Source organism: Nelumbo lutea, chromosome 2, assembly GCF_056320005.1.
Source record: "Nelumbo lutea isolate HS-2025 chromosome 2, American lotus-T2T, whole genome shotgun sequence".
In the NCBI taxonomy this organism is placed as follows: domain Eukaryota; kingdom Viridiplantae; phylum Streptophyta; class Magnoliopsida; order Proteales; family Nelumbonaceae; genus Nelumbo; species Nelumbo lutea.
The window spans coordinates 57,474,934-57,495,522 of record NC_142685.1 but is presented as its reverse complement, the minus strand read 5'-3'; the positions used below and the strand labels follow the sequence as shown (position 1 = coordinate 57,495,522).

The 20,589-nt window shown below is 37.4% G+C and overlaps 1 protein-coding gene and 1 non-coding gene across 6 annotated transcripts; both read right to left on the bottom strand.

Annotated features, from left to right (window-relative positions):
• Window positions 1-156: 156 nt before the first annotated feature.
• On the bottom strand, window positions 157-249 carry TRNAH-GUG (transfer RNA histidin (anticodon GUG)). The gene is made up of 2 exons: window positions 213-249; window positions 157-192 (listed from the first exon to the last, which is right to left on the bottom strand). It is a non-coding gene; the product is annotated as a tRNA-His (tRNA).
• Window positions 250-2,586: 2,337 nt separating this feature from the next.
• Window positions 2,587-11,175, bottom strand: XTH32 (xyloglucan endotransglucosylase/hydrolase 32). 5 transcript variants are annotated; one of them, XM_088970631.1, is made up of 5 exons: window positions 10,868-11,171; window positions 10,654-10,754; window positions 10,196-10,413; window positions 6,414-6,518; window positions 2,587-2,861 (listed from the first exon to the last, which is right to left on the bottom strand). In XM_088970631.1, the coding sequence occupies exons 1-5, from the start codon at window positions 11,061-11,063 to the stop codon at window positions 2,858-2,860; spliced, it is 624 nt and encodes a 207-aa protein (XP_088826757.1). In that variant the 5' UTR covers window positions 11,064-11,171; the 3' UTR covers window positions 2,587-2,857. The 5 variants fall into 5 exon arrangements, with proteins under 5 accessions (XP_088826757.1, XP_088826756.1, XP_088826759.1 ...); XM_088970630.1 differs by lacking the exon at window positions 2,587-2,861 and adding an exon at window positions 5,509-5,768; XM_088970633.1 differs by lacking the exons at window positions 2,587-2,861; window positions 6,414-6,518 and adding an exon at window positions 5,509-5,768 and having other exon boundaries at window positions 10,868-11,172.
• Between the last annotated feature and the right edge of the window lie 9,414 nt (window positions 11,176-20,589).

Below are 20,589 nucleotides of genomic sequence, written 5' to 3'. Positions count from 1 at the left end.
GAATGGATTTTGTGCTCAGGAAATTATTTAATTTAATGGTGAATAGCTAAATTCAAGAGAAATTCTAAGTTTTGTATTTTAAGATTTCAAAAAAATGTTAAATTTGTGTACATGAAAAATAAAAAGAAATTTACATATTTGTATAAATAAAACCATTCCGACCTGCCGGATTCGAACCAGCGACCTAAGGATGCCTATTAGGTCAAATCCAACCACAGTCCTCCGCTCTACCAACTGAGCTAAGGTTGGTTTGAGCAATATTCAGAAATTTAATTATATATAAAATAGAAAGGGTTCCAAGGACATGGTTTTTATGAATAATCTAATCAGATGAGACGTTTGACCACATCCAATTGTCCAACGTTCCGTAACAAGGAAAAACAGCAATATAATCTTGGCCCAGATTCAATAAGAGTCCCACGTGAAGGGTCATTTTTCAACCTTTGAAGTGGTGTCAGAGAGCGTCATCTCATCTCATCTAACCAAATACCAGCGCAAACAGTATAGGCTCATCTCATTTTTCAAGATAGTTCTCTTTGATGGCTGAATTGAGAGGTTTATTGTTTCATTTCAGTTCAACAAGTCGGCATATTTTATGGTCCATCATGGCCCACTTATCCAATTCATCATGATATATTGCCACATGTGTGGATCATGACATACAACATGTAAGTCTAGGAAGTTAATGAATTATGATTAACGATTGATCACATGAACTAATTTGGGAAGTCTTTTTTAAAGACCTTATGAAAGTTCTGACTTGTGGATTTGTACATAAAGATCTTAGTAGTTCATCTTTCGGTGCATTTTTCTACTTAAAAATGAAACTAAAAAAATTGGAAAATTTTAATTGGAACTTCTCGAATTTAGTCTAAAATAGGTTTCTTATGTCTTTTTAGAGCATAATATTTCAGCGATTAAGTCTTCTTCCAACCAAATCAGAAAAGATCAAAACGTGGACTGCCAGGTTTATAAACAGCCAATGGCCCATGCAGATAAACATGCCAAATGGAGCGGAGCGGGTTATCTTTTCACATGATCAATCAAAACATTGCATAACCAAATCCATAACCTGCCAGAATCAGAAATTAAAAAGGGGGAAAGGTAGAGTGAGATTGTGAGAGGAAGCAATCATATCTATTTAGTTTTTGGAAACATTCACTCCAACTCATAAAAGGCGTCAAAGACCCATTATTTTCTTTGGGGCATGCATCGGCTTATTTGCCTTTGCATTATTGAGTGCTAAAGCATCACTCAATCACATTCAAAGGTCACCTTGATAGAGAAAAAATAATAATTTGCTCCTCTCCTCCTTTTCGTATTCTATTTAGTGTCATTTTCATCATTAAATTAATCATCTCTTATTACTTCCACGCAAGTTATTTAATTATTTCTTATTACTTCCATCCAAATCATTTCCCATATGCTTCCAACTCTTCTAGTCTTTTCATCTATGCACATGACTAAATCCTCTCAATCTACTTTTTCTCATTTTTCACATATTGGAACTATTCCTAGGTCCCTTCATATAATTTCATTTCTAATCTATCTTTTTTAATTTAATTAGTCATTTATCTAAGAATTCACATTTCTGCCACACCCTTCTTTTTTGGACATGCTATTTCTTAATTGGTCTACATTTTTGCTCCATACAACATAGCTGGTTTTGCAATTGCTTTATAAAATTTTCCCTTTACTCGAAGTGGCATTCGCTTATTACATAAGATTCCATATGTGCCATTCCATTTTGTCCATCCTGCTTTAATCTATGAGTGACATCCTCTTCAATCTTACCTTATGAATTATTGAACCAAGGCAATGGAGGAGGCCACATTGATTTATCTCTTGATCTTCAACCACAGGTCTGCCCTGGTTTGCACTCTTATTATTATTAAATTTATACTGCATGTATTCTATTTTAGTTTTCCCTGTTTTTAAACCTCTTGTTTCTAATGCAATTCTTTAAAACCTAATTTTACATTTGATCTTTTATTAGTTTCATCAATTAATATTATACCATCATCAAACCCTCCATGGTACCTCCTCTTGAATATGTTTGGTCAACCTATCTATAACTAATGCAAATAAATATAGACCAAGTGCTGAACCTTGGTGAAAAAACTTATTGTAATTATAAATTTGCTTCTCTCATCTCTATTATATTCTTAGCTATCAAAGGTCTATCATCATCATCTGAGCCTTATCCCAAACTATATGGGAGTGGGCTACACGAATCCTGTTTTGTCATTCCATTCTGTTTGATTCGATATCCATTGTTTAATTATTAGCTTTGAAATCTATTAAAGGTGCATAATTACTTGTTTTTCTGTACAAATTTGCCATGTACAGTGAGATCCATTATCTCTTAGGTGGACAACGTTATCTTCATTAGCTTGCTTACCTGTATTGCAACAAACTCTGAAAATTCAACTCAAATAGACTTTCAACTAAGCATGATTCTGTCTAACCCTCCAACTTATGACACAGAACTCAGATGGGTTTTGCATTAAGTTGCGATCCATGCCGATCTATATTCAGTTTATGGGCTCAATTGAATTCAAACTCTTGTTTCGGATCATCAAACAGTTTTGGTATCGGAGAAGAAGCTGGATATTTACTTTTCTGTTAGTGGTCTGTCATCGTATAACATCAAACGGAAACCCTGTCATCAATCAACTATTTACTTTGAAGATAAGTTGCTTTGAAAGGACTGAAACTTTTGAAAAAGTGCAGAAACAAACTTGAGTTGCTTCTGTATACAAATTTCAGAACGCTTTTCTTTTTTGAATCTCCAGCTTTGAAGCATTCAATCATTGCAGCAGCAGAAAACTGCATCAATCAGTTCATGGCCATCCAATCACCTGCAGTGTTGCATTAGGTACAAAGTACACTGAATAATTCACCAATTAATGGAGATCTAGGATCACCTATTAGAACCAATTCTTGCACTGAACTCAGGGTCTGAAGATGAGAATAAATATGAAGTTAATTGGTTTAATGTGGTGCCGTACAATAATTTCTCTTAAAGAAACAATAATGGGGGAATAGTTGGGCACTTTCCTTTTGTTCTTTAGGCTGGTGCTGGGCTCCTTTCAGTTCACAATGGGCTTGCTCAATAATGCTCTACTATCTACTAGGGGTGTGTGTGTGTGTTTTATTACTATCAATACTATGATTTGTAGTATTGGATGACAAATCATCTCTCCAATACAGAAAAGAAAATTGTGGGAAATCTTGATGTTCAGCCAAAAATCAAATTTTTTTTTGGTTGTTCTTCAAGAGAAAACTTCTCAGAAGGAAAAAATTGAGTGATGGAGGGTGGAAGATTGACCCCCCTTGCCCTTGTTGTTGAATTGATGATGAAATGGAAATTCATCTCTTCATACATTGCATGGTAGATTGGTAGCCAAACAAGTTTGGAGCTTTATTGACCAAGACTTAACTCTATCGGTATCCCAAGGAAAATGAAAACGTAACCAGATGGTAACTTCATCAAGTTTGGTGGGAGGAGGTTGGCACCAACACCATATCAGAGTAGTGGAGGTGTGGGATGCAAAGGAAGCAGCAACAATGGCGATTGAACTCAACTATGATGAGATTACTATTGAAGGATGAGTGATAGAGGGTGGAATTTGTTGTCAAATTGATGATGAAATGTAAACTCATGCTTGGTGGCAAACAAGTTTAGAGCTTAATTGACCAAGACTCCATTGGTCCCAAAGATGATGAATAAGTAACCAGATGGTAACTTCATCAAGTTTGGTAATTGGTGTTGGATTTGATTGGTCAATTACATGAGAAATTGCACCTGCACACTTGATTGAAAAATCAAATTTTTTTTTACAAAACACAGTTTTGAACTTGTCCCACATTGGAAAATTATAAATTTTGTTTTCAGTATTTCAATAGGAGCTGATTTACACTTCTTAGAATTAGTAGAGGAGAGTATGGGGATTTGATACTGCGCAACATGCGCGTGCGTGTGTGCGCAATGAGGCGCTTTAGAGGTGCATTTTGCTCGCACTCGCGATGGGCGGCTTTGGTTTTGGTGCGTTGCTGACCGTTGATCACTGTTGATGAGATCAACGGTCATGATTCGATCGGGTGTGATCAAGAGGCACAATTCAAAGTTAACAGTCACTAACTGTTAACTACTTTTTAAACAGTCACTTCAAACATTGTGACTGTTCAAGGTGCCTTCTCTAAACTAGCACCTACCTTTTCCTCATACCTCTTTACAAATTATTTAAGGAGCATGAATCAAACTCCAAATCACACAATTTCAAACTTCACTTTCTTTCTTTCTCTCAATCTAGTCTACTACAGCCTCACAGAAGGTTTCTTTGGAGACTCTTTAACTTTGCTGGTTGCAGATTCTCTCCCAATGCTTTGTTGTATCCTGGGAACAAATTTGCTTGTAACCCAACAACAAACTCAATAAAACTGAATGGGGGCAAATAACGTTCTAAAGACAGCGTCTTTAGACGCGCCTCAGAGCTTCTCCTCCAAAGTTACAGTGACCCCATCTTCCCCAACAATTGGTACTAGGAGGATTGGCACCAACGCCATTAGTGTAGCGGAAGCTTGGTCTACAAAGGAGGCAATGGCAATGGCGATCGAACTCAACTACAAAGATGAGACTGTTATTGAAGGAGACTCAAAGCTAGTAGTGGACTGCATCAACAAAACAATAAGACCACCTTGGATGATTGCACATATCATTAGGGACATCTGGTTCCCCTTTGAGTAGCACAAAGCAATTACTTTAACACTGGCTCGAATATGCTACCCATGAGTTGTTCCCACATCTCTATCCACGATCTGCTACCCCATCTCATTCATGGAGAGACGATGTTCCTAACACACAGTGGTGGTGCTCTATGAGTTGGGATGTGGGAACAACTTGTGGGTAGCAGATCCCGAGTGCTTTAACACGAGTCCAGATCTCTTGCCTACTTTAACTCTGCCCACGTTTATCATAGCCACACATGGAGAACATCTCATCCTCTGCATAATATTATGTAGGGGGAGATGTTCCCAATTCACGTGGGGTAGTGAATTGTGGGTAGGCTGGGCAGGAGATCCGAAGTTCTTTAACACATCTTTAGAGAGGCAAATGTGATCACAGGCTTCCAGGCAAACATGGGGCACACCACTGATGAGTTGGGTTAGAGTTGAAGGCTTTAATTGTGATATTGAGAGGCATAGACCAGAGGATCTGTGGGGCTACACCACTCCTCCATTGTATTAGTGATTCCTCTCGTTCATTGTACCAAAAAAAGAGAAAGCTAAGGCCCTATTTGGCAATGTTTCCATTTGTTATTGTTCTTTTAGAAATTCTTGTTCCAGAACAAGAATTTTTTTCTTTCTCTTCAAGAGTAATAGATACGTTTGACAAATTGTTCTTCAAGAACGAATTTTTTGTTCTTTAGGAACAGAAATAGCGTTTGGATAATGAAACTATCTTTTAACATTAGTTTTGCAAATTCACCCACATTAAGCCTGAAATTAACCATAAAAAGCATGTGTCATTGTCATAGTGATGTTTCATGTTGTCACCACCTAATCCTTGATTACTTGAGGATCAAAACAAAACATACAGGCAATAAAATAAAAGCGCAACATGCCATGATGCAACAACACCCGCAAGCAGTAATGGCTACAAATTGATCCCTATTTCGTGCAATCGGTTCTTTTTGCACTTTAACATGTATGCCACCATCACGGGATATGAATTGGTCTACCCAAATGAAATCATTTTCGTGTGCCTGCTTAAAAAAAAAAACTATTATTAAAAACCTAAGATATTTCATAACAAAAACATATAACTGATAAGAGATGTACCACTCCAATAGGGCATCGATAGAACCACTGTCCATAATTTCTTTCCATTGTTTTCATAAACATATGCATTCGGCCACATCCACAAGCACAAATTGGGCATTGATGTACCACTCCAATAGTTTCCCTATGTTTTCATTCATATAGATATGCTAATTCCTTTCTTATTTTATTCATATAGATATGCTAATACTAACAAAAGCCATAACAATCCACCACATGGACAAATGTTCATAACACATAAGAAAGGATAATCTTCATGATATTCAACATATAACAAAAGACATAACAAAATATAACGATGGGATTAGAGAAGAAACACCACCCATTCGGCATAACATATAACCATCGATGGGATTAGAAAATAAACCACACCCATTCGCCATAACATATAACAAATGCAAACAAAATAATATAAGAAAAACGATTTCAGATTGCACCATTTAGAGGTTGTTTAAAATTCATCTTTGCAGTGGGAGCAAAAACGATTTCAGGTGAATTTAGCCGAAGAAAAGGTGAATTTAAAATAGAGCACATGATACAAAACCAGGTACGATGACGAGACAATATACCTATTGATGTGTTCCTGGCCAGAAATGTCGTCAATGCTTTTTATCATTCGCTCATTGCCCGATTGGAGCCAAGGGAGTCCCTCCTTCTTCCTCTGAGATTTGTAGCTACAGGTTGGAGGAGTTCACTATGAACAAAAATGTTTGGTAGGGCTTCTTTCTAACATTTAGTATGAAATATCCAAAATACTCCTTCTCTCACATGGGAATCATTAACACGTGTTCATTAATGGGGGTTAACGTTGTGGGAACCGTGCATTCCCTAGGAGCACGTTCTTTGGGAGCAAAGGTTTTTCACTCCCAAAGAACTCATTTTTTGAATGTTGTTCTCACATGAGAACACCTTTTTTTTTTCTTGTACCAAACACATTTTTGCTTCATGAAAACACTAGAAACACACAAAACGTTCTCGTAGAACATTGCCAAACAGGGCCTAAATGTATAAATATTGATTGCAAAGTTTATTGCTAAATAGACCTTGGACTTAAGAGTTTGGATAGGCTTTAAGGTCTTGAAAAAATGTGGACCAAAACAGGCCCAATATCATCACTCAGCCTAGATAACCCATGGAGAAGTAGTATTTTGTTACTCAATGGCATATAAAAGCTTGACTCGGACGAGTTGACCGGAGAGGCAACCGGAGTCTTAATTTTAATGTATAGTATAAGTATGATATTTATGGTTAACTATTTTTTCCTTGTTATCTACGACTCTTAACCAGGTTAATTATTTTTTTCCCTTTAATTGTAAGTCATCACCTGGGTGGAGGCCAGGTTTTTCAACTATGAATTTAGGGTCTGTTTGGAAGGGTCAAGCTGAATATTCAGCCAAGCTGGTTTAGTTGCTTTGAGGTGCTCCAAATAAGCTATTAAAAGATGCTGAAGTGGATGAGTCCGGGTTCCTCACACCAACCTTATAGAATGTTTCAGCTGCATATTGGGAACATCTTCAATACTTGTACGTTATTATTCATAGAGATGTTCCTAATACACGGTGCGATGTGGCTGTGAGGTTGGTGTGAGGATCACTCTATGAGGTGAAGGTCCCATCTCGAAGTGGATAGCCCAGAAAATGACTGATTGACAGTCAACTTGGACTCCCAATTTTTAACCAAAAAATAGCTGGAAGGTTGTTCATATAAGGTCCACCTCAAAAATCCATAAGTTTGTGCTTCAATCCTCCCAAATGGACACTTAAACATGAACTGGGCCTTAAGACAAGTTGAAGCTGCAATCTTTTTATTTAATGCCGGTCATGCAAAAAATTAAAAAGGTCATTACCTGTTAGGGGGCATTCATTTTTTTTCTTTTTTTTTTTTTTTGAGAGGGGGGAAGTTGATCAATGGGATTTTGGTTCCCATTGACCAAAATACCCATGTTCTTTTTTCAAATTTATGTGGGGTTCATGGAAAATTTATTTTCCCTAGGTATACTTAGGTGGTAAGTAGCTTTTCCACTTAGGGGGAAAGTTGTCAATACTTGGATGGGACAAATTTACCCTTTTTAATAATAAATTTTCATGGCTAAAACAGTCATTGTATTATTAACCTGGAAAATAAAAGAACATGGGTAAATGCACTTATCCGGATAAGTGATTCCCATAAAACACTTACTTGGGTAAATACATTTAACTGGATAAATAACTTCCCAAAAAATGAACAGAGCCTTAATCTTAACTATCTGTTTCTGGACTTAAAACAGAATTAACCTTATATGTTGAAAGTGAATATAACATATTATTGCAATTTTGGGGGTTATTGAAATTCAACAACTAAGCATATGACAGAACTAATACAGAAGTTCTCAGGGTTGTGTTGATTGATTAGATCGATTTGGTGGCATGTTTTACAGATATTTAGATGAGATTGATAGTTTCCAATTAAACATTAATTGACAAACATGTTAGCTCTTAAGTTTTAACAAAGAATAATACATCAAAAGAGCAAGTCGGGTAGGAAAAGAAATGAACATTATGAAGGTTGTGGTACAAAACTTGAATTGGGTAACTTTGTTTTTGATAATTTAAATGCAACGGACTGACCTACAGATCATTTACAAACACTGAATTTGTTCTTCGAAGGAGTATTTGGTGAGAAATTCGTCAGAAACTGATATCATGGCCATGCCTATTCTATTGCCTTCGACCATAGAAGGGTCAAGCCATGTTCCCCAGGGAGCTGAACCAACCTTCTTTCATGGAAATTATCAAAAGAAAAAACTATCTTTTTTTGCAACAAAAAAACAAACACAACATAAAATAATAATAATGAGACTTATTTAATTTAGAAAATGACAAGCAAATACATTCACTCAACCCCATCTCTTTAATGGCATCACCCCTTCTCCCTTATTCTCTCTTACTCTCTCTCTCTCTTTTCTCTCTCCACAGTAACACACCATGATGAATTCTATCTAATGTACAACAACAGAAAGAAAAAACAATAACAAAAGTTTGAAATCTTGGAGACTTGGACGCTCAGCTACCCTTACATCCATCCAAGGTTGGCAAGTGGGACCCATCTCAAGACACCCCAAGAACTTAGACTAAAGAGGTAGTAAAAATTGAGTGACTTGTGTATGTGTGTGGTCTGTCTCTGTGTTGGCAGAGACCGGACAAGTAGTGCTGCAGCTGGGAAGTTGATCGGTTGATGATGAAATGATGAATCAAAATCAAAGATAACACTCAGGTGTGAGAGAGTCGTCTCTCTTTGGGTCCTTGCAGTAGTCATACACCAGGTGGTACCTCTGGACCCATCTCATAGCCCAGTACTGTCGACGGCTCAGGCCACCGGAGGGGTAGGGCGAGGCCGAGACTGGGCGGCACCGGGCCGGGGCGTAGGCGGAGCAACCGTTGGCTTTGAAATTGGTGTACCAACCGACGAAGGGTTGGTAGTGATAATCTGCCTTGTATTTCCCATCCTCCGTGGCCCACGACGAGGCGTCCCATATGGACCCATACAGCCACATTGGTCTCAATGGGAACGTTGCGTCGCTCTTCCTCGGGTACCTTCTGATGGGCACATCGTCCACAAAGAATCTGAACAACCCACACAATCATCAATCGACACAAGTACTGATTAGCCACCTACCCAACCCACCATTATTTTATTTTCTGGGTCTGTGCTGGGTCTGTGCAGATCGGAGAAATGCTGCTGCCTGCTGGGTGGTTGCTAACCCTACAATCAACTAGTGGCTGTAAAAGTTACTACTTGCTCTTACATCAAACACATGGTGGACCATCTTCAGTTTTACCTGTTGAGCAGGTGGAAACCTGGGAGCTTTATCGTTTTGTGTGCCCTTCCCAAATTCCAATCCCCACCTACCCAACGCGTAACCTAGGGTTGCCTGCCACGTGTTTTGCATTGGATGGTGGACATCTTATTTCTCTTTTTCTTTTTCAGTACCAGCAGACAAACTGATATATTATTTTTTTTTAATAAATCAAACAAGAGATGTAATGTACCTAAATTTTTTTCTATGAAAAGATCATTCATTTATTTTCCTCTGTTATTTTACCCCTTAAAGGTCCCAACTCCCAAACACAGAAATTTCAAGAAAATAAGAATTGACTGAGAGGTCTATACTTTATGCTTTATAGTTTATACTTCAATAATTAGTCTCTGCTCTTAATTGGTGTAAGAGTCCTTGTCATGGTGATTATTAACTGTGTTTTGCAGACGAATTAAACCAAACCCAAAGCTGCAGTAAATTTATGCTCTGTTCACACCAGGTTCCACTAGTCAGTACTACTCAATGGATGCAGATAGTGAGTGGGGCGCTACTTACATGATGTCTTTGGGGCTCCACAGTATGGCATAATGATGAAAATCTTGGGTTGGATCAAACCATAGATGAAACTTCATCTCTCTTCCTATAATCCTCCCATCTCCACTCCCTCTAATGTAGACATTAGTCTGCAATGTGTAAGGCTTCCCAAACGTCGTTCCCAGGAATTCTATGTCGACTTCGTCATGGAAGCCGGGATGGGCTTCGTTGTTTGATAGCTGCCATTCCCAGATTCACCAGCAGAAAGGGATTAGCTACAGATAGTATACATGTACATTTAGTTCTATGCGTGTGGGTGGTTTTTCTGTGTCTGTGTCAGGAAGAGAGAAACAGAAAGAGAGTAAAGTTGGTAAACAGTAAAAGAATGATCGCAGATGGCCGGGCAAAACACAAAAAGGAAAAGAGAAGGATCCGAAATGGCGCATTAATCTCTGTAGCTGTAGTATTCCAGTTCTTACATAGAAGGATGTTATGACTCCTGCAGTGTAACCAGGTTGGAGCTTGATGGAGGCACCGAAATAACCTGATCGAAATGGACGAACTGACTTGAACCCGCTTCCTGTTTCCGGGCATCAAGCAAGAAAGAAAAAGGAAGAAATCTCAGAAACCCAGTAAGAAATGTCAAGAGCTAACTCAGAAAAAGCTGGATAATGAACAGAGAAACCAAGTGACCTGAGCTACTATCAAGCCAAATTGTCAATGTGTTCTGGTCTATTCTCATGTGCTGAGGACCCCAGAGGTTTCGAAAGCCATCATAAAAGCGCATAGTCCTGAATCTATGACTTGGGTAGTAGCCAGGTGAAGGTGGCCACTGAGCATTGATTGAGGGAACCATGAGGATGAGGAGAAGAGAGAGAAGTAGCTCCATGAAGAAGAAAGCCAGATGGGGAGAAACTATTGAGAAATAAGCTTAAATGAAGAGAGTAGTGAGAGAGAGAGAGAGAGAGAGAGAGAGACCAAAAGCAAAGTTGTACATGAAAAAGTAGAGCAGTACAGTCGGTATAAATAAGGAGATTACAGGACCCACCATTCAATGGAGGTGATAAGGGGGTCGATAGGGAGTTATGCATGAAGACAAAATCAAACGGGCAAATTACTGATAATAAAAACAGAGTCAAAAAGAAATCTGGGTCTCCATCCCTCTCTCTCTCTCTCTCCAAATTCATTGGCAAAGTAATAAGTACTTGGGCTAGTTTGCTTTTTTATCTCAAATCCTCCAGCACAGTGAATTTTCTTCCTCTTTATTACAGAACTTTGTTAAGACACGGTTGCTTGGCTGGGAGGAAAAGAAGAGGAGACACAGAGAGGTGGATGAGTGTCTCTTTAATGTGTTCTATGCGTTTCTGTGACTCCACAGTGAGTTGGACTCTCTTGGTGCTCAAGTAGATCTCACGGGTGCACCACCATGGAGGCATGAACACAGAAAGGAAAAGGTGGGTGTGCCTTTATGTAAGTGTTGCATGTGTGTTTTCTGTGACTACACAGGAAATTGGACTTTCTGCTGAAATTGACCTTATCAGACCACCTTTGCATTTCTGTCTGAACCATTAATGCCACAGTACTGGTTACCCATCAGGGTTTTGCCATATCGCACCTTCATGTTTGGTGCAACAGAAATCGGTGAACTGACAGATATATTGCGTTTGCCGCTGGTCACATATGGGTCAGATTCCGATGATGATCGGTATCATAACTGCAATGGAGTCATCTGCAATTCAGCACTGTAATGTGTATCAATGGTGTCTGAAACTTCAGATGCATTAGTAGTTGGGTTGTGTCTGTGATACAGTAAAATATAGCCTGTTTTGTTTGATAAGTTGTCTCTTGCAGAGCTCATGAAGATGTGGTTTTGTTTTTGCTTTTTTCTTTTGATGAGAAATTAACGTTACTCGGTAAGTCATTACTTTATCAATTGTATATTGCAATTGAATTGACTTACCATCCATTAATCAAACCCATTTTCAACGTTACTCGGTAAGTCGTTACTTTATCAATTGTAAATTTCAATTGAATTGACTTACCATCCATTAATCAAACCCATTTTCCTCCAACTGCCTGAGGATTAAACAAATAAATGAAGTGTTGATCCGTTGGATGGATTCTGCTGAAACCCAACAGTTTTGGATCAAATGACATTATTATTGACTAGTCCGAATATGTTAGGTCAACCAGATTTTAATCATATACAGTCGACCCTCTTAAACATATCATTCAAACAAGGAGATAGCCACCAATGTTGAAGAATCTTTTGAAGAACTAATTTGATCCATATTATTCATAACTACTAACACCTAATATCTCTAATTAATAATTCACTGATGCCCTACAATCTTATTTATTTATAATTAGAATAGGTTTGTATATACTAACAAATTAATATCATCTAAAATATAGAATATCGATCATCTAGAGAACTCATGCTCTTCCTAGATATCAATTGGTATCTATCTATCCATACCCCCCAAACCACAGACACAGTTTACCAAAAACTGAAAAAAAAAAAAAAACCATAGACAGAATGCTTAGAAGGGGGTTAACTAATTAACCCAGTAGCTCTGTTGATTCGTAGTTTATGTATCCCACAATTTTCATTTAACAGAGGCTCAGCACATCACAAACAGAATGAGATAATAATCACCTATAGATTTTCAAATTGTGAATCTGTGGGACTGAGGAAAATCTACTACCAGAACCAATAGCTGCATTTGTGGTACAGGTTCTTGTAAACAGTACCCATGTTCAGATGGGTCCCCTATGCAAAATCTAAGCTGATTGGTTGACAAAAACCCGTATGTTGTCCTAGAAAAAACAAATAGTGAAAGCCCACAAAATAGTACATTGATGAGAAAGTATGAATTTTCCAGAATGGGTGGTTTTTGTTCCTAAGAGTAAACAGAATTCAACCCCTTAGGTTCTTCTGAAAAATAGCAATGAGGATCATCAAAAACACTGGTTCTTTCCCTGGGCTGTGGGCCCCCTATAAGGCTATATCTTGCATGATTGATTGGTAAACAGTCAGATCTACACTACACTCTCATTGATGATCTAATTAATGTATGGAACTATAGATGATGTACATTGATTTTCTTCTTTTTAGTTGATGCTACCCAACAACTTACCTGGAGTTTTGTCTCTTTTATCTCTTGCCTGGCCGAAGGAAATCCATTCTTCTTTACATATACAATCTTCTTCCTCTTTCTATGTCTCTAAAATCTTGACCCAATATTTGATCTAGCTCTTAACCACTAGATCTTCCATAACCTGGAATCAGATTATTTGTCCCTCTAACAGGGGGACAATACAAGGGTACACATAAACCCTAACTATCAGTGTAGGACTTCTTTTGATTGAGAAAACTCAGTGAAAGCTTTACTTAATTACTCTAAAAAATGAGTCTTTTACCTGCTCTGCTCTTCCCACTATAAGGTACAAGAGGATTCACCCATGTTTTGGTTGTAATAGGTTATCATACCGTACAAGGTGTCTCAACCACTGCCATTGAGGGAATATATATATATTGATTTTGTAGGCCATGACCACCCATGAGCCCATGATTCTGAATTCCATTGCTTTCTTCCTTTTTTCTTGTTTATTATCTTATTGATTTGGGCACTTCCCATTTTTGAAAAGGGGGCTCACCCCTAACCATGGCTCCATGAGTAGAACAAAAACAATCCCATTTACAAACAATGATTCATTTGTATTTTCACACTAGGGATTTGTCCTGTTAACCAAAAAATGGAACATGGCAAATGGGGTTGTTTTTGTATTTTCACCCATGACTCTGAATTCCATTGCTTTCTTCCCTTTTCTTGTTTATTATATTATTGATTTGGTTACTTCCCATTTTTAACAAGGGGGCTCACCCCTAACCATGACTCCATGAGTAGAACAAAAACAACCCCATTCACAAACAATGATTCATTTGTATTTTCACACTAGGGAATTGCCCTGTTAACCAAAAATGGACCCTGCCCAAATAAGTCCCTTTTCATCATCCAGTAGAGTTGTAGTTGAACAGAGAACTCTGCAACTGCTGCCCATTTGGAAACTCCTAGCAACCTTTGGAAAAGACATTCGTGCCACCAATAATTTGGGTGTTAGGGAATCCAAATTTGGTCATTTTAGAGAGAGAGAGGTTAGTGGTTTGTTTTCGTCCTCTTGAAATACTTTCCTGTGAAAACTAGATGCTAGGAACTTGTAAAGAGAGCCTCTTTTGTAGACCAAATTTGGACAGGATGGATTGTACTGTAGTGTCGGCTACTGCAGTATTGCCCATATGACGACAATTGATGATCTGAATGGGCCGGATGGGCCGACAATTTAGAAACTCATATGACGTTTACGTGAGTAAAAAATTTTCAAAAAGTCCATTTAGGGATGGCCCATGTGGGCAACCACCCAAGTTATGTGCCACAGGATTCCTATTATTTGAAGCTCAATATTGAATGGATGAAACCCAAATTCGTATCCAATCGTTAGCCCATAAATTTTTTTTCTCTATTTTGTTCTATCTTTTGATGTCAGAAGGATCTCTGAAAAGAGAGAGACAAGATACGGGTTGGTTCATGACGATCCTCCAAATCAGAAAAATCACAATTATGTATGGCAATAAGCTTTATCATAATGACGTTTTCATTTAGAGCATTATATTCCATAGTGGGTATTTTGCTATTAGTTATTATATATTTGAATTGCAAGAAGCCAAAAGCAATTACAAATTTGTAATTCAAATTTCAAAATTGGTATGCCATAAGGCCCAAACAAAGATTTTCAGAAGCAATTACAATTTTTTTAGCAAACGAAATGTGTGAAATTTCCAAATGTGTACACATTAGAGCAAGGTGCGTGTGAGGTCCATTGTCCTTTAACATGGAGAGCCTACAGTTACGCGGCTTTGACCCCATGCCTCCATTTTGGGAGGGATCACCGACTTTGATATATCACTTTTTACTGAACATTTTTTCTTAGCAACCTATAATCTTTGATATATCACCTTATGAGCTCTGTTTTGTTCAATACTTTCAATATACAATAATGGTGCATCTAAATATATATATATAGATAGATAGATAGATAGATATAAAGTACAATGATTGTGTTTCAAAACATATAGATAGATAGATAGATAGATAGATAGAAAGAAAAAGAAATTATAATTGATGTTTTTATTCTATCTATTTATCTATCTATTCCCCAAAAATATCTACTTACCCTTTAATCCATATATATATATATATATCCATCTATATATGGGTTTTGGTTCTGCCGATTATAATTAGGTTGGGATCAATTTTGATTGTTCTACACAAATCAATTATATTAGGTCATATGGATCTTATCGGGTCAAACCCGATAGTCTTAATTAATAATTGGGTCAGTTTTGGGTCTATCATTGGTTTATGATCGAGCCTATCCTGACCTAAATCAGACCTGACCCGTTCACAACGGTACCCCAAAGTCTCTACTAATATCTACTGACCCTCTAACGATCTAACCCATACTATTGAGGTACCAAACAGGATAAACATACAGATTTTGATTTATATATATATTCAAGTAGTAAAGTCGTCTTCATCCTTTTTGTGTCAAATTTACAAACATTGCTTTCACTCCTAATCAAAATAATTCATTTTGTACTGGTTTCATTAATTCATTAACAGCACTCAGATACCCTTTCATTTCTACAATATTTTGAGTTATTGACCTTTTACACACTAAGCGTCAAACATGGGGGCTTTTGCTTTATCAGCTGCAATGTTTTAAAAAATGACCTGGAATTGGAATCGTTTTGGCTATTGATTTTTTGGCCAACGATTTGATTGTTCGGTTTGAATAGATGACCCATTTTGACAAAAATTAAAATAAAAAATGATCAAAGCCGTTGAACAAGTCAATGGTTTGACCACCTAAGTCAATAGATTGTTAACCGATTCAATGTTTTTTTACCAAGGACTGGATTTGAGATAAAACGGAACCAATTGCCTGAACGATTCCCAGGCCAAATGGTCTAACCATCCTGATCAACGGCAATTTGAAAATTATGATCAACTGGTTTAGATTTAGACAAAACACAGTAAAGTATAACTTTATTAAAGCTTTTGCCAAAGCCAAGGTTCAAAATACTGATACAGGAATATAAATCAGCCCATAAGGCTCAATATCAAAATTTTCGACCTTGGCCAAAACTATTAATTTAACTTATGAGCTAATAGAGCTCATTGGGATTAAGGGCACTGAGAGAAAAGAGCAACGGTTCGATACTATTGGACGGTGAATAAATCAGAAATAAGGGTGGCTTTTTTGTCCAGTAGAGTCGGACAAGAGCTGCAGCTTCCTTGTATTCATGCAACCCCAACCATGCAAGGCTGGTGTTAGTTAAAATGCAATAAAATTAGGAGACATGTTCCCTTGTTTCTGCCGCGTTCCTGACTCAAGGAAGCTGCAGGGTTTCACTGCTGCAGCTGCTTGCTTGGCAAAAGCCGTGTCGTAGACAAAACCAACCACAGACACGTCTTTGATTAGCTAAGGTCTAAGGAAAAGTACAGTTATGAGTTATTAATTTCCTCTCTAGGATAATAACCATAGAGAGTTGGTTTGATGATAAATAGAACTAAAGCCCCATTTGCTACAGCTTTTGCATTTGGGGCGAGTTGTGTTAATTGAGCTGTTTTGATTGAATACCTAGCATTCAGAACACCCATGTTGGCTTCTGGGTTTTCACCAAACACAACTTTAGAGACCCAACTCGAAGAAGTCGCAACCCAACCCGAAAGCCCTCCCAAATGTAAATTAAGTCTCTCAACTTGACTTACAAAAAAAATCAGGAGAAATGGCAGGCAAAGGGAAAAAGAAGAAAAGGAATACAGGAAAGAAACTAGCTATGTAGGGAAGATGCTTAATTGATCAGTGGAATCTTGTCAGCTTGTATTATTTTTGTCTTGAACAGTCCTTGGATTCTCTGTAGTCCATACATAGGCCTTGACATATCAAAGCTTTGAATTGATTGAATAAGAAATTTGACATTAACCCATGAAAGGAAGCAAGGATGAGAAGAGAGAATCCAATTTCTACCCTCTTTCTTCTGTACTTTTGGGCTTCAAAAGCATAAATCCTGAAGTGTATCCAAACACAACCTTAGGTATGAGTCAACTACTATCTCTGGACACCTAATTCCTTTTCAATGCATAATGCTATCGCAGCTACCCTACTGACACTGAGCCTCAACTTTAGAACTTCAAGGACTTTTCCAGTTCTAGATTTCATGCAATTTGTGACATGCATTCCTCCTGTTTATAGAAAAAGCAAAGAAAGGAATAGACAGGAGGACTTGATGTTGGAGTGTGAGGACTATATCTGCCTGAGCAGAAGCTGATTTAAAATGACATTGTTTAACCTGTGGATAAGCTTTTGCTTTTAAGCTTTAGGCTGAGAAATAAAAATGAGTCAAAAAGTGTTTTTTTTTTGGTAAATGCCAAAAAAGTGTTTTGAATGTTTGATAAGAGTTCATTTCAAAGACATGACAATTTAAAGCGAAAACACTTTTAAGCCCTAAAACATAGAATCTAAAATTGGTGATTTGTGCTTTTAGGCTTAAAAAGCACAAATTATGAAATTTATCCAAACACAATTCTAATGTTATTCAATCTATACCCTCAAATTATAAGCCACCTACAAGATATACATGCACACAAACATACAGACAAATATACCTACATTTTGATCGTTTTCCATGATTGTTTGATTTCATTATCAACATTTTAGCTTTAGCAATTGATTCTATGACCAGCCTAATTGATAGGTGTTCTTTCGGATATTGATCATACAAGAAAGTGGCTTTATGTAGCCACATGGCAGAATATTAATGGGCTGAAAGGTACCATATGAGGAGAGGTGATATGTGGAACTGATGAAAACCTTTGGAAGAACCTTGGCACATTTTAAGCCCGTTGCTTCGGCCGATGCCTAATTTCCAGATCCAAATTTTTATTGTTTTGGATTTGGTCTATCCAGCCCAATCAGGCCGGAGCTTACATATAAGCCCATATACCACATGCTAAGGCCCAACTCGTGATCACCCCTACCCCTAATAAGGACCATTTGCCAGACAGGCAGAGAAGTCATGATGGCTATGTCCTCAATCAGGGCCAAGAACTTTTTGCTAGGCAGACAATGGGGCCATAATGCATGTACCAAACAAGAAATGGCAATGATGGTGAAAATTACTTGGTTGCTTCAATGATAAGCGTTATTTGATTTTTTTTTTTTAGTTTTAATACTTAAGGTTTATGATTAATTAATTAAACCAGTTTAACTTGATTCACAAATAATTCAACCTTGAAGCCACCAAGGTTTAAAGTATCGATACGTATCGCATTGTATCATAAATATTGTATTAGAACCAAAGTTCATCAAAATGTGAAATAATGAGAATTAGGTAGAAGACATCCTCATTTGCATGTTTCTCAATTATCAAGCTGAAAACACAAAACATATATAGACCAATTGATATGTACTATAGCATTTGGGAGCCACCCTTTGGGGCTTAGAAAGGTTGGAAAGTTTGATTACTCTAGGATCCATGGTCTTAGTTGTGGAACCTAGTTATATGTTTCATTCTCATCATCATCATCATTCGACTTATATGTTTTATTTTCGGTTGTAAAAGAATTGAAAATTTTAAAAAACCTAATTCAGCATGTGGCAAAAGAAATTAGCCTCATAAAATGTGACATGACAAGATATATAAAGCTATTTTGTAGGGAGGTATAAACAATGATGTATACATTTTTGCCATCGACGAATACACAAGATTGGACTGGAATTCAAGCTTATGAGACATGTAGGGTCAAAGATGAGAGAAACATTTACATCAAAAAATATGGAGAGTCGACCGTTTCTTTTTGTCAGTTCATTTTGTTCTTGAGTATGTGGGCAAGATAAGCGATGTATGATTCTACGATTGTCTAGCGATTTCGTGCGCTTGACAAATTGCTCACCATGTTGATTTGAAAGTACTCAATATGGCATTTGATGAATTCTTGACATTCTTCTTAATTATAATAGAAATATTAAATCAACATTCTTCTTTAACATAAATTATTCAAGTGGCTAAGAATTATGAAACACTGGGAAAATCCAAGAAAAATAAGCAGAACATTATAGTTGTAGGTGATGGACCCCATACATTTGGAGTAGAGTATATATACCACTTCATGGCGAGCCAAAATGCCAAAATGAGTAGGGAAATGACAGGTTGTGATACTGTCCAATTGACAAACTGAACAAAATACCTTCTCTTTATTAGAACAGAATGATTGCCTGCTGTTGGAGAAACCAGGGTTGCACTAGTTGTGGTGTTGAATGAATGTCCAAGGCCTTAGTGCCATGTGTTCGATCGATCGATGAAATCAAACACTTTTCTCTCTCTCTATAAGCCCTTTGAGAAGTAACTTTCTTCTGCATCAGCATAGAAACTATCGGATGGAATTCAAAATAGACATCATTATCAAAAGACAAAACTAAATTCACTTCATTAATAATGGAACTCAAAGCATTCCATGTGCCCGCCCTCTCAATAATCATTACAAGATGCTTAAAGAGTCGCTTGGAATTGTTTGCCACGTGTCTAAAATGTTAGGGTGTTAGAGTGATAGAAAAGAGAATATTTTGGCTGTCCACAGGCTCTCTCCTTGTCACTCGTAAGTCCACAAGCCTTGCATCTAGAACAATCATTGTCATATATATATAGTCCATGTGAACTAACATGTCACAGAAAGAGAGAGAGAGAGAGAACAGCCATTTTTTCTGGCATAACTTCATTTGTTTGTTTAAGTTTTACTTTGTTTTGTTTGTTTGCATGCAGATCAAAGTAAACTAAAACCTGAAGTAAAAGGAAGCAAAAACAAACCAATGTTTGTGATTTTCTCATCGACACTCCCATGCATTTGCACTGGTGCAAATAAATAACTCAAGGAAAGGGAGCTGAAAATTGTAAAATGTTCAATCAGGGTAAAGTTGGCCAACTTCTTAATGGCTTTCCATCATAATGATGTTACTCTTTTACCTATAAAAGTTGGTGGAGTTTTATTAGGCGAGGCATTACAATCAAAGGGTAGCTGGAAATTCCACCAACTTTTATAGGCATTACAATCAAAGGTGCAAAGGCATTACAATGGTGGAATTTGACAGAATGGGCTTGTGTTGGGTTGGAGTTAAACATCATTGTCTTCCTATGGCATGTATAAAAGCCCAAGCCTGTATATGTAACACCCAACCCATGTTTAAACTATCCAAATTACTTCTAGGTCTTAACAACATTGCAATATATGTGATCAGTAGAACCATCCATCCACGGGATAATTTTGGGGGTTGCATGCATAATCCAATCAAGG